This window comes from Ricinus communis, chromosome 5 (assembly GCF_019578655.1).
Source record: "Ricinus communis isolate WT05 ecotype wild-type chromosome 5, ASM1957865v1, whole genome shotgun sequence".
Lineage (NCBI taxonomy): Eukaryota > Viridiplantae > Streptophyta > Magnoliopsida > Malpighiales > Euphorbiaceae > Ricinus > Ricinus communis.
The window spans coordinates 25,244,563-25,258,142 of NC_063260.1; the positions used below are offsets into that span (position 1 = coordinate 25,244,563).

The 13,580-nt window shown below is 30.7% G+C and overlaps 2 protein-coding genes across 2 annotated transcripts; both read right to left on the reverse strand.

Annotated features, from left to right (window-relative positions):
• Positions 1 to 627: 627 nt before the first annotated feature.
• LOC8266458 (glutathione S-transferase T1) lies at positions 628 to 3,526 on the reverse strand. The gene is made up of 7 exons (XM_002509740.4): positions 3,213 to 3,526; positions 3,045 to 3,118; positions 2,790 to 2,850; positions 2,343 to 2,396; positions 1,970 to 2,049; positions 1,093 to 1,298; positions 628 to 989 (listed from the first exon to the last, which is right to left on the reverse strand). The coding sequence occupies exons 1-7, from the start codon at positions 3,275 to 3,277 to the stop codon at positions 816 to 818; spliced, it is 714 nt and encodes a 237-aa protein (XP_002509786.1). The 5' UTR covers positions 3,278 to 3,526; the 3' UTR covers positions 628 to 815.
• A 3,672-nt stretch (positions 3,527 to 7,198) lies between these two features.
• LOC8266459 (glutathione S-transferase T1) lies at positions 7,199 to 9,920 on the reverse strand. The gene is made up of 8 exons (XM_048374628.1): positions 9,902 to 9,920; positions 9,678 to 9,812; positions 9,478 to 9,551; positions 9,223 to 9,283; positions 8,797 to 8,850; positions 8,422 to 8,501; positions 7,663 to 7,868; positions 7,199 to 7,561 (listed from the first exon to the last, which is right to left on the reverse strand). The coding sequence occupies exons 2-8, from the start codon at positions 9,740 to 9,742 to the stop codon at positions 7,388 to 7,390; spliced, it is 714 nt and encodes a 237-aa protein (XP_048230585.1). The 5' UTR covers positions 9,743 to 9,812; positions 9,902 to 9,920; the 3' UTR covers positions 7,199 to 7,387.
• Between the last annotated feature and the right edge of the window lie 3,660 nt (positions 9,921 to 13,580).

Genomic DNA, 13,580 nt, shown 5'->3' on the forward strand with positions numbered 1-13,580 from the left:
TCCACTCTCTTTTGTGAAAGTGAGTTACACTCTCTTTCACATGGATGATTTGGAACTAAAAGTTAGATTGATTGTCCCAAAAGTCAAAAAGGACCAAATAAATAAGCATTGTTGCAAGTTTTGGGAGCCAGACTGAACCTTATTCCTTTTGCAACAGGAGATCATTATCTATACTTTTTCTTTATATTGCTATTTTGTTATTCTTATAAGGTATTATGTGAATTTTACGGTATATACTTACTGAGCTACAGTATTGGATTGAATTGAAAAAAAAAAAAGGTTATCATTTATATTCTTGGTACAAAAAAGTTCAGCAGTGGGTTATTGGGGATTAAGAAATGCAGCAAGGCCTCATCTTGCCCTCTAAGGTAAAGTTTTGCTGTTGTTTTTGTCAGAAGCAATGATACAACCAACGGCTTCTATTTCTTTCATGGGTTTTCTTTCTGTTCTAAAAGCATGATCTGTTACCAATATGATCAGATTTGACTGCTGCAATTAACAGAAACCTGGAACCTGGTTACAATTCGCACTAAGATTTTAGGGCCTGACAATAAGCCGTGCACTATATGAAGACTTGATTGTATAGTAGAAAACTAAATATCTCATCACATAAAATGCAGCCACAAATGATAGAATGCATCTCTTATTCATTAAATTAGTTCTCATCTTTTCAACCACACATGCAGCACTGCTCAAAGGGAAGGCAGTTCCTAAACTTGGAATATAAAGAGAGATAATGTTATAGACATTCGGACAAACAAAGCGGCAAGGCTCTTCTTAATTCATTGAATATTGCATGCTGTTTTCATGCAAGACTAAGCCTCACTCTTCCCTCCTGCTGACTTCTGCTTTAGCATTGCACTGAATTTATAAAGGGTATCATGCACTTCATCAAAGTGAGGACTTGTTGCCTCTTTTACATTTTCAATCCACTGCTTAACTTTCTTGTATGGTTCCAGCAATCGATGGCGGTCATCTTCATCCAAGATCTATATCCAGGAAATTAACATCCATGTGAAAATACTTTCTTCCTCAAGTAATTAGTAATTAGAGTGTGTTACTCCAACAATTGAAGAGAGAATAAATGCTTACCTCAAGCTGCATGATTTCACAGATGAGGCTGAGATCTGCTATTGATGGTTTATCTCCTCCAACCAAGAATGGCCCACTATCAGAGAGCCAAAATGACTCTATTCTCTTCAGAGAACAAGACAGGAGTTTCTCGCCTTCAGCTGCAGCTTGTGGGTTCAGGGGCAAGCCAAATACAGGACCTAATTTTGTGTTCAAAATATACATAACTGGGAAAGAAAAGGCAACAAATCAATCTCCCATAGCAGATCAGAAGAGGCAAACTAAGCGAGCACATCAGAATAGCAAAAAAAAAACACAAGTATTCACATGAGCTATTCCACAACTGACAACTAAAAGAAATTGCCCGTAGAGGGTTCAAGATACCAAATAAGTTAAATTAGGCAGCATAATTAGAAGTGTGCAATAAACTATCCTCCTGGGCATGACCAATTTTATTATGCATAGATTATTGCTAAAACATCCATGATATATAACACCTTTTAAGATAATTAGACCTACAAACTCAAGCCGAAGCATAGTTATTGTAACACACCCTTGGAAGATTGAAGATAGATCTATCTAATGTTCAAGTCACATGCACCACACAAGCTATGAATTAATCTTCACCAATCACCATAACATAGACTTGGAAGCCTGAGACTAATCCTGTTTATTCTCCATAGAGATGTAAAAATGTTGTACAATTTTCTATCATCAATTGAAGAAATGAACTTGTTCCTATCAGTTTCAGTCCAATACAAACACACATCACCTATCGGTTTGGTGTATAGATGGGAGCATACACCAAGACTAGGCAAGAATTTTCCGAGAGAGAGAGAATCATGCAAATGTGATGCTAATTGAAAAGACACTAACTATATAAAATCTTATGAAGCACCTGAGCCACGGCGTAAATTGGAGTGATGCCAGTCCAACACGGAATGAATCTTGGCTCTCTTTTGAAGATCAATTGGATACCTTCAGTTAAAGTGGACAGTCATCAGAAGTTGAGTGCAGGTATTGAAATTAATTTAACTTGCTACTAACAGAATTGTGTATATCTTCCAATAACATTGCAATCAGAGTTGCATATGCATGCATGTTGAGTGTGTCTATAAGTATCAGGCATCTAATAATATGCATGTTGTAAAACAAAGCCTCAATCTGCAGTTTTGTCCTGTTTCCAACACAAAATTTCACCAATTTATGAGGTTCATGTCGCATAAAAGATTACAAGAAAATGAATCTAGTAAATGAGAAACTCGGCTTACCAATGATCTGCAACTCCAGGAAATGCGGAGGCAAGATATATGAGGCATGCATGGCTGAAAAGCGAAAAAAAAAAAAAAAAGTTATTTGACAAATTAATCTCTAAAGTTGGGGAAGAATTAGTAAAAAATCATTCCAAAGAACATTAGGACACCACACAAAACTAGAATATAAAATAAACGCAACCACATGGCTTGGCAGGATTCTGAACAGATAAGCATGTTAGATTCAATAATCACGGGTCTTTCACCACCACCATACTCATCAATGCAGTTGCAAAGTTTGGTGGTTAAAGTTGTTGACTTTGGAGCCATAATACTCTACCTCAGTGCTTATTAACAGATAACTAGGTAAAAGAAAGAATAGATATGAACAGATAGACCTTGCCATATGCATACAAAACATAAGGAAATGTGAGTTTGAAGGATAATGGTCAATTTAGATCACACCTCTCAAATAACTTAAAATCACCATGAACAATAGCCGGTACTTGCCCCATCGGATTAATCTCTGAAATTAATCAATAAAAAAGAAGAAATTGTCATTGTTACTTTGTTCTTTCACTGCTATGCTAAACGCAAAATATATGCATCTCCTTTATTTCTAGCCTCTATTTAAAAATAATAATAATAATAATAATAATCAGTGCAATTCTATATTAGTAAACAAATGGTGCCATCAGCCATGAAACAATTAATCAATACCTTTGAATTCAGGAGACTTATGCTGTCTCTTACTTAAGTCTATCACGATCTCCTCAAACTCTAACCCATTCATCCTTTTAAAAACGAAAAATCGGATAATAAATGAACTATAGAATTGATCTAAACAAAAACATGAACTAAGTAAACAGATTGAAATATGAAAATTACTTGCAAAAAGTGATCAAAGCGCGTGATGGTTGAGATACACGATGCGTATACAATTTCAACTCCATTTTCGCTTCTCTTTCTCTCTCTCTCTCTCTCTCTCTCTCTCTCTGCTGGTTTCACTCTTGTATGTGTGTAAGAAGGCTGTATGGGCTTAGAGCAGATTTGAAGACTTTTTCTATGCAACTAATTATTGTGGTTTATTATTAATAATTATGCAATTATTTTTTGTTTACTTACCATTTGAATATATTGATCATGATGTGACGCAGATTATAATACATTGAATCCCGCCCATTTGTTTTGACTCTCTCTCTCTCTCTCTCTCTCTCTCTCGCTATCTCAGTATCTCCATGGTTTTACTCATAAAGATCTGTTCACATCTTAGAAAAGGGGCCGGGCCTCACACTCCCGTGAACTCTCTGTGCACCCTTCGGCCCTAATATGGCTCTATTTCTTTCTTTAGTTTTTCCAAAAACTATAATTAAGCACGTATTTATTTTTAAAGTTTTCTTTTATCCCTCTTATTTTACAGAAGCAGAAACTATATTTCTTACAAAGTAGATTGTTTGAAATTTCAGTAATTTTAGATAAGTTCTTTAGAAAATAAAATTTGACCATGCTTGATGTTTTTGTTAAGATATGTCTGATGTTGAAGCTAGACTTCCACAAAAAAAATAAAAAATGTTATAGTACTAAAAGTGTTCCATTCCAGAGATACTATACTTGTTGTAGGAAAATATTAAGCATGACTGTCTGAAACTCACTTGCCTTCTTTTATACTAGGTCCTGGGAGACAGTCCACAGTTAGAATGACAAGCAGATCGGGATATTGGCACAGCCATTCCGACACTCAAGTCAGTAGAAAGTAAAAGAAAAAAGAAAATAACAAAAAAAGTAAAGGTTAAAACTATGCATGTCAACGAAAAGGGAAGAGGAGGGAAAGATAATTTAAAGAGAAGGGAAGAAAGTTGAAGGAAATTAAAGAGAAAATCATTATTTTATTGTGTTTAGTTACATAAAAATAATCATTAAAGGAAAAAGAAGAAAAATATATAAAATTTGTTTGGATGAATGGGAAAGGAAGAAAATAATAATTATTAAAAGACACAAAAACCTTTAAGTTGACATATAAATCTTTAAAAAATATATCATTACATAATAAAATACATATAAGTTTTAATTAATTATAATATTTTATTTTAAATAATTTTATAATAAAATGTATACACATTCTCTCTTTACTTCAATAAAATCATAAAATAATTAACTATGAAATATGAAAAATGATAGCATTATGCAAATAATAGCCACGAAATATAAAATTTCACGTAAAGAAAAAAAGAAAAGAAACGTGTCTTATATGAAGTAGCAGGTAATTTGTCATGCTAAAATAAAAAGAATGAATAAATATGAAAATCTAATAAAAGACAACCTAAAATTTATGTAAAATGATTATTTTTAGATTATTATTAAAAACAAAGAGGTAAAAAAGACATTATGTATATATTTTAATTATTTTCATGAGTTATAATTTTTTTTACACCTTTCATCTTCCGAGGGGAATGAAGGGAAATTATTCCCTTATATTTTCCTCTCTATCTTAAAAAAACTAAGAATATGTTTAGTTCAACTGATCAATGTAGCTGGTGGCTAATAGCTAGTAGTTAACGACTAATAAATTAAATTGTTTGATAGAATTTTATTAGCGGTTGTTATTATTAACCATTAAAGATATAATTTATCGTTAAATATATTATATTATATTATATTTAATAATATAAATTAATAAAAATAACTTATAATAATTAAAAATCTTATAGTTAATTTTTTTTAACTCGATTATATTTATTATTAAAAATATTATAAAAAATAATTTAAAAGTAGAAATTTAAATTTAAATTTTACTAATAAAAATTTCTAATTTCAAAATACCATAATTTTAAAAATTATAATTATTTAATTATTAGAAATAATTTATTTATTTTAAAATATAAATTTTTTAATTATATGAGATCAATTTAAAATAAGTTATTATTAATAAATTTTAATAAAAATAATAGTGTCCAAATAAATAAATCAAATTAAATCAACTGATAAAAAAAATTTAAAATAGGAATAATATAATTAGCGGCTGATTACGACTAAATCAGCTATTAGCTACCTTATTTAAATTTTTATCAAATATTTTAATATAATTTGTATTAAATGTTTGAAGCAAACATTCTCTAAATTGCAAAACATGATGATAACTTATTTACTTTCCCTTCCTTTTGAATTACCTCCGATCATGCGTAGTGTAAGGTATTTAGGGTTTTTTTCTAAGGTTTTACCTTATCATCTAGCTCTTTACATGTGAAGAAGTAGGTTGTCTGGATCCCTCCTTTTCTTTCTTATTAGTCTTGTCTCTGTACCGGCGTCTCTCTATTGGCTGCCAAGTCCGAGGCAGTACTTACATTAGTCACATGTTCCTTATCCTTGTGGCTTGCCTGCCAAGCTGAATCGAGAGACAACCCGCGACTAGTTCTCTAAGAGTCATGTCGTCAACACTTCCTTCCTTGAATCGCGATCTTGTCGACATGTGTCTCTGAATAGGACTTTTGGATATCGGATGCTCTTACCCGGTTTCCGCTTGGGAGATTGATTGGTCTTTAGGAAGATAGACGTGCTGGTTTTCTTTGGTGATCTATTACCAGTTACCACTAGCCTTAGATTGAAAAGGCTTCCATTCTGGTTGAGGATTGGAGATCATATGCTTCCTAGATTGAAAACCAATTTTTCTTTTGTAATTTCTTCACAATATTCATTTTCAACAGCATCTTGATTGAAGTTTTCATGAATCATTTTGAATTGTAGTAATATTAACATCGTCATAGACGTTAAAGGAAAAATAAAAGTTTAGTGGAGACATGTCTAGAGATTAACGCTTATGACTTTATTTCTTTTAATACATGGGAAGAAAACTCATTTAAACTTTTTAAAAAGAAATCAAATAAAAGAGTTAAGAAATAAAATTGGAAAAGCATTTGTTCCGCACCTTCAACAGGAATTTGTGATGCATACTCCAGTTGTCAGGTTTGGATATGCATCATATGAAGCTCTAATTTAGGTACGTAAAAAGAAAAAACACACAATAGCAATCTGTTGCTGCTGAGGTGCTTGTAACTTGTTCCTGTGCTCCAGTAGTTCTTTACAAAGTTCCAAAAAAACACGATAATTAGGGGAAAAAGTTTTTAAAAGAAATTTATATATTTGTGGCAGTCCAAAAAGAATTAGAATGGTTGTAGGGAATGACACCATAAAATAGTATTTGCAGACAGACATTATATTCAATTACCAAAATTAAAAGCCACAAATTATACGGTGATTAAACAGGAATTATATTCGGTTATTAAATAAAAGGCCATAACGTTTGGAAATTTCAATTTTAAAATGGTATTTTATCGACATATATATGATAATTAACATTTTAGTAAAGCAGGCAAACTTCTGCCAATCTCCAAGGAATTTGAGCCTATTCCAACTCTAATAAGCTTTTATGTGATTTCGTGGTACTTGTTTCCTGAGTTAAAGATTTGACGAAAAAAGAAAAAGGATATCACTTGACGTCGGCGCAACGATGGGTTATTGGAGGTTAAAGTATAGAAATGCAGCAAGGCCTTCTTCATCTTTCTCTCGGAAGGTAAAATTTTGTTGCTCAAGTTTGCCGGAAGCATTGACAGTGACTCCATCAATACAAGAGCTTATGTTTCGTTCATGTTTTTTCTTCTTTGTGTAGAATTAAGCTTGATGCCATGCCAAAATGATCGGACCTGATAATCAGATTTGACTGCTGCAGTTGAACAGATACCTGGTTCTACTTCCTTGCGATGCACCAGAGCAAGATTTTTGAGCTTGATAATAAGCTGTGCATTAGAAATTAACAAATATGGTTTCTTGATTGCACATCACAAAATTAATTATCCTATCACAGAAAATGTGACTACATATGCTAAAATGCATCTGTTATTTAATAATGTAATTTTCATCCTTTCAACCAAACATACAGCACTGCTCTGAGAGTAGACAGTCCTTGATCTTGGAACATAAAGCAAAATAACAATGCAGATCATTCTGACAAACAAAGCGGCAACACAGACACAGATTCTTAGTTCATCAAATATATTTTTCATGCTAGACTAGGCCTCGCTCTTCCCTTCTGCTGATTTCTGCTTTAGCATTGCACTGAATTTGTAAAGCGTATCATGCACTTCATCAAAGTGAGAACTCGTTGCCTTCTTTATATTCTCAATCCACTGCTGAACTTTCTTGTGTGGTCCCAGGAAACGATTGCGGTCATTTTCATCCAAGACCTATATCCAAGAAATTAACATCCATGTGAAATTACTGTCGTCCTCAAGTAATTAGTAATTAGTGTGTGCTGCTGCACATTGAAGAGAAAGTAAATGTTTACTTCGAGTTGCATGATTTGACAGACGAGGCTGAGATCTGCTATTGATGGTTGATCTCCTCCAATCAAGAATGGACCACCATCATTGAGCCAAACAGACTCTATTGTTTCCAGAGAACAAGACAAAACTTTCTCACCTTCAGCAGCTGCTTGTGGGTTCACAGGCAAGCCAAGTACAGGACCCAGTTTTGTGTTTAAAACATACATAACTTGGAGGAAAAAGCAACAAATCAAATCTCCATAGGATCAAGAGGCAAATTAAGCGAGCACATTAGCATATAATCACAAATATAGTCACATAAGTTATTCCACAACTAAATAACTAGAGGAAATTGCGAATAGAGGACCCAAGATACCAAATAAATTAAATTAAGAAGTGAATCTGAAGTATGCATTAAACTAACTTCCTGGACATCACTGACTTTAATGCTTAGGTTGTAGGTGAATATCTGTGACACATAACACCTATGGATAATAAGATCTACAAACTCAAGCCAAAGCATAGTCATTGTAACACACCCTTGGAAGATTGAAGATAGATCTATCTTATGCACTCATGTTAAGCCCATTATACACATTATGAACATGAACACCATAATATGGACTTGGAAGTTGAGACATCATGTTTTATCATCTACAGAGACGTAGAAGTAGTGCAAAATCTTCCATCACTGACATGAACTAGTTCCAATCAGTTTCTGTGCAATATATATATACACAAGCACACACACACACAGAGACATATATGAAAGAGAGAAGCACCTGAGCCACGGCGTAAATTAGAGTGATGCCAGTCCAACACAGCATGAACCTTGGCTCTCTTTTGAAGATCCGCTGGATACCTTTAGTTGAAGGGGAAAGTTATCAAAAGTTGAGCGCAGAAGATAAAACATTAGTAACTTGCTATTGACAGAAGGTATAAATGTTCCAACAACATTGCAACCAGATGTGCACATTCATGCACGTTGAGTGTGTCTGAAAGCATCAGGCATCTGATAATACGCATGTTGTGAAATAAAGTCCCAAATCTGTAAATATTTCCTGTTTCCAGCGCAGCCACTTACACCATTTGATGTGTTTCACGTCACATAGAACATTATAAGAATTTGACCCCAATAAACTAGAAACTCTGCTTACCAATGATCCGCAACTCCAGGAAATGCAGAGGCAAGATATCCAAGGATTGCATGGCTGGAAAACGGAAAAGTTGAGTTATTAGCCAAATTAATTCTGAAGGTGGGGAAGCATTAGTACATTTCATCCCAAAGCACATTCTGAACATCATATATAAACAGATTATAGAATAAAAATCACAGCCGCAAATCTTAGCTGGATATTCAGCAGATAAGCCTTCAAAATTTACGGGGGTCCTTTACCACCACCATGCTCACCAATACATAGTTCGGTGGTACAATTTTTCAAACTTAGAGGCGTGATATTCTGTTTCAGTGATTACTAACAGATAAAGAGATGAAAAAAAGAAAGAATAGAATTTAACAATATATGCATAGAAATACATAAACAAAAGTGTTTCTGGAGGAGAATGGTAAAATTAGATCATACCTCTCAAATAGCTTAAAATCACCATGAACAATAGCCGGTACTTGCCCCATCGGATTTATTTCTGAAATCAGTCAATAAAACAAAGAACACTTCCTTCATTTTTAACCTCTTTTTTCTTTAGAATTATTAACAAGTGCAGTTCACAGAAAAATCATTTAAATTAGTCCACAAACTGCAAAAATCAAGTAAATGAAAATCAAAATAATAAGAAAAAAACATATGGCAAAAAGTGAGAATTATATTTGAACAGAGTACCTTTGAATTCAGGAGACTTATGCTGTCCCTTAACTAAGTCTATCTCGATCTCCTCAAATTCAATCCCGTTCAGCCTTTTTTTTGCGGAAAAAAGGAGAGTTAATAATCGAAATAAGCTAGAATTTATCATTAAAAAAAAAAAAAAAAAATTTAAAACATGAAACAGATACGGATAAACAGATTGATAGTTAAGAGTTTACTTGCAAAAAGCGATCAGAGCGCGTGATGGTTCAGATAAACGATGCACGTACAGTTTCAACTCCATTTTCGCTTCTCTCTCTATAGCTATCTATCTATGTCTGCTGGTTTAATCTTGAGTGTGTTATCTGTGTGGGCTAGAACAAAAATTGAAGACTTTCTTTTATACAATTATTCTTGCGGTTGTTTAGTATGAAACAAAAATTCAATTATTGTTGTTGTTTACTTTTGATGGTGATGTGACGCAGGATACACAGGGCTGTAATCTATCCGCCCATTTCTTGGATTTCCCTCACTGTGCTATACGGTGTAGTCAAATTAGACATGGCTGTATTCTCTCTCACTTTCTCGCCATCTGTCTCCAGTGCTTAATTAATGCAAAGTATCAGTAAATAACGTTACGTTTGATACATATCTTTAGTATATAAGATAAAAGGTTAGACTCGACTACCTCAATCACTTAGCTAATTTATTATATAAATTTTATCTGGAATTAAGCTCCTCGTATTTTCAGTAAGTCATATTCCGCGAAACTATTAATTTATAATTAATAAAATTTAACTTCTAATATAATTTAAAATTTTTATTTTATTTTTCTGAAATGATCTTAACTTTTTAATTTATTCTATAATTATTTATGCTTATATTAGTATATTCTGTAAAGAAAATAACAATTTAGGCCAAAAATTGATATAGACTAAATAAATAAATAAATTTAGCAAATATTTTAAAAGAGAAAAGTTTAGAAATATAAGTTTTATATTGGGCAAAAAGTATTTCTAGTTAAACAATCCTATTGAATGTAGAATTATAAAATAAGATCAATTAAATTTATGGATTAACGTACTTGTACTAAATAATATCTAATACAAGTAATTAAATAATTTAATTGAATCTACGATTAAGTCTAATTTTAAGAATTATGGATTTATAAACCTAACAAACTGTAATATTTTTCTGAAAAAAAAAACATAAATATATTTTCTTTTTTTAACATATGCTGATGTGAATGTCAATTATGTTGACATGGAAATCAATTTACACTGCATCATCAAAATTCATTTCTTAATTAAATTAATATATATACTTATACCAAAAGATATATATTAAGTTTTAAATTTTAAAGAGGAATTTATTAATAATTAAATTTTAGAAAAAAAAAACATTCAGAACTTTTATGATTAAAATTAAATAAAGTTTAATAGGTCTGTAAATTTTAGGTTTAGAACTAAAATTATATTAAATTTGCAAAGCCCAAAACTATAGAAACTCAAATTAATATACACCATCAGTATTACTCTCAATTTTCTTATCATTATTATATATATCATGTTATTTGCAATATAAAAATAAATAAATAAATTAGACTTTTGCCGTTAAAATCTTATAATGCTAGAATTAGTGATAGCATTATAATTTTGATACTAAATTCCGTTAATTATTTTGTAATTAGCAAAAACAGAATACCTTAGCGTGGTTTCTCATATTAATTAGCTCGGTTAACTTTGATTTCATCCATCAACAATCTGTGCATAAAATCATAGAAATTAAAAATAAAGACCTATACATTATAATATTTTGAAATTAAAAATGTCATAAGTTTTTAAATATTATAAATTATATTTACTTGATCTAGCAACTGTAGTAAATATCGTGATGTAATTTCAAATCAATTGTTACTATAATTGGTGTTTGACTTATTAAAGTTAAGAGGTTATTAGGTAATCGAAATTGAGTTATTCAACCTTCCTTTTATTTTATTTAAGAAAAATCTTTGGCCCCAATTGATAGATCTAGCTATGGACCGGCTTAAAATTGAAATCAAATTGGTCAAATTTTAAATTAGACTCGGTCAAACTAAAAATCGACTTGAATCGAAATCGAAACTAGATGGAGCGGATTTAATGTTTATTGAAATCAGAATTCGCGATTAACAGTCCTAAATCATTTATTTTAAAATAATAATAATTATTTATTATAACATAATATAATCATTGTTTTAATAAAGAATAAAATTAACTTATTTTAGATATTAATAATAAATATATAATAATTGTAATTGTAATTATAATAACATAAATAATATTGAAATATATAATGATAATGAAAAATTAGTTAATAATAAATAAATAAAATTTATAAAACAAGGAGATAAATATTTGTTTGACCATGAAGACATTTCAATTTCCAATATAGAAAATGATTCAACGGGTAAGTAAGTTTTAAAAAAATAAATAAGTGGATTTTGATTTCTCTAAATTTCAAGATGATATGTAGGCAGTTTAATTTTTGATAAAAGTTCAAGCTCTATTTTTTAATTTTTAAAAAAATTTAGAAAAATAATTAATTTATTTGAACCTGCCGAATTGGAACTGTAAATCGAAATTGAACAGTTCCAATTTTATTGAACCGTGAACCGACGGTTCCGAACCGAAACTGGCGATTTTTGAACCGTGGGCAACCTGCTAATTGAAGCACGTAATTTTGATAGAAACCGTCGGGTCTAAAGCTTGTGGCCAATACTCGCATTATTGGGCAAAAATTGTCGTCTATTGAGTGCTGGATTGGGCTAATGTGAAATCTTGTTATGAGATTGTCGCACATGATTCTTTGTATATTAAAGGCTCGCACATGTGTGCGATAATTTTTTCATTTTATATAATAAAATATTGATTTATACTAAATAAATAATACTTTTTCTTTTATCATGTTTTATTTTTCATTTTTATTATATATCCTCTTTTAATTTTATAGTTTCAGTATATTTTATATTTTTACATAACATTGAATTTATTTTGAATAATATATCAGTACTTTTATAATTTAAAATACCATATATTAAAATAAATTTTTATATATAATGAAAATTTGTTGATGATTTAAATTTTTATCTAAATATAAATTTAAAATCACACTTTAATACATATTCATATTTAAAATTATATTATGCCTTCTTTCATAAAACTTAAATTTAAATTATTCTTTTATTATTAGATAATAATACTTTAATTTTAAAATTTTTGCGATATTGTAAAAATTCTAAAATTAACAATGTTAAGTTTGTATTATAAATTTTAAAGAAAAAAAAAAGAATATAATAAGCATTTCAAATTCAATTCACTAATAACTCATTTATTATAGTTAACAAGCTTAATTCAGAGTTTGACTCATTAAATAATGATATTAAAATAATTATTATAGTGCAGTAATAAAACTGTAATTTATTTAACTCTAGTTCTACTCATATGTTAAATATCTATTTTTTCAATTATATAGGTTTTATTCCAAACTTAAAGAGAGTTTATAAATGAGTTTAAAATTAAAAAACTCACTAAACTTACAAGTTAATAGTTCTGCTCATCAAATTTATAAACGAACCCATTTGGAAATCAATAGAGGAACCAAACAGACTCACTGGTTCTCAAAATAAACTTTGTCAAAATTGAAGCTAAATTTTATAAAATCATCAAATCCAAAATTGAGCTCATTTAGCTTAACAAAGGAACTATCAAGTCAAACCTTAAATTAAATAATTCGCGAGAAGTATGATTAATTTACAATATTTTCGGACCCCGCCAGTGCTGATTCAAGCACAGCATGGAGAAAAAACAAAAATGAATATGTATTTTTATTTTTATTTCAATTTGTTTTAGGAAAAAAAAGGAGAAAGGAGACAGTTGGGTTAAGGACACCATTTTCGATTACGTTTTTGTCATTATCCTATCTATCCATGCCTTCTAGATAGATGGCATCGTATAAAGGAGAAGAAGCTGGGCCCCATGATTCACCCACGGATATCTACGATGATGATGAGTATCACCCCACTATAAAATTTGCATTTGCAGAGTCAAAGATTTAATTTGATCATCCGTTGGTGTTTAAATGGTAATAATCACGAGACCTAT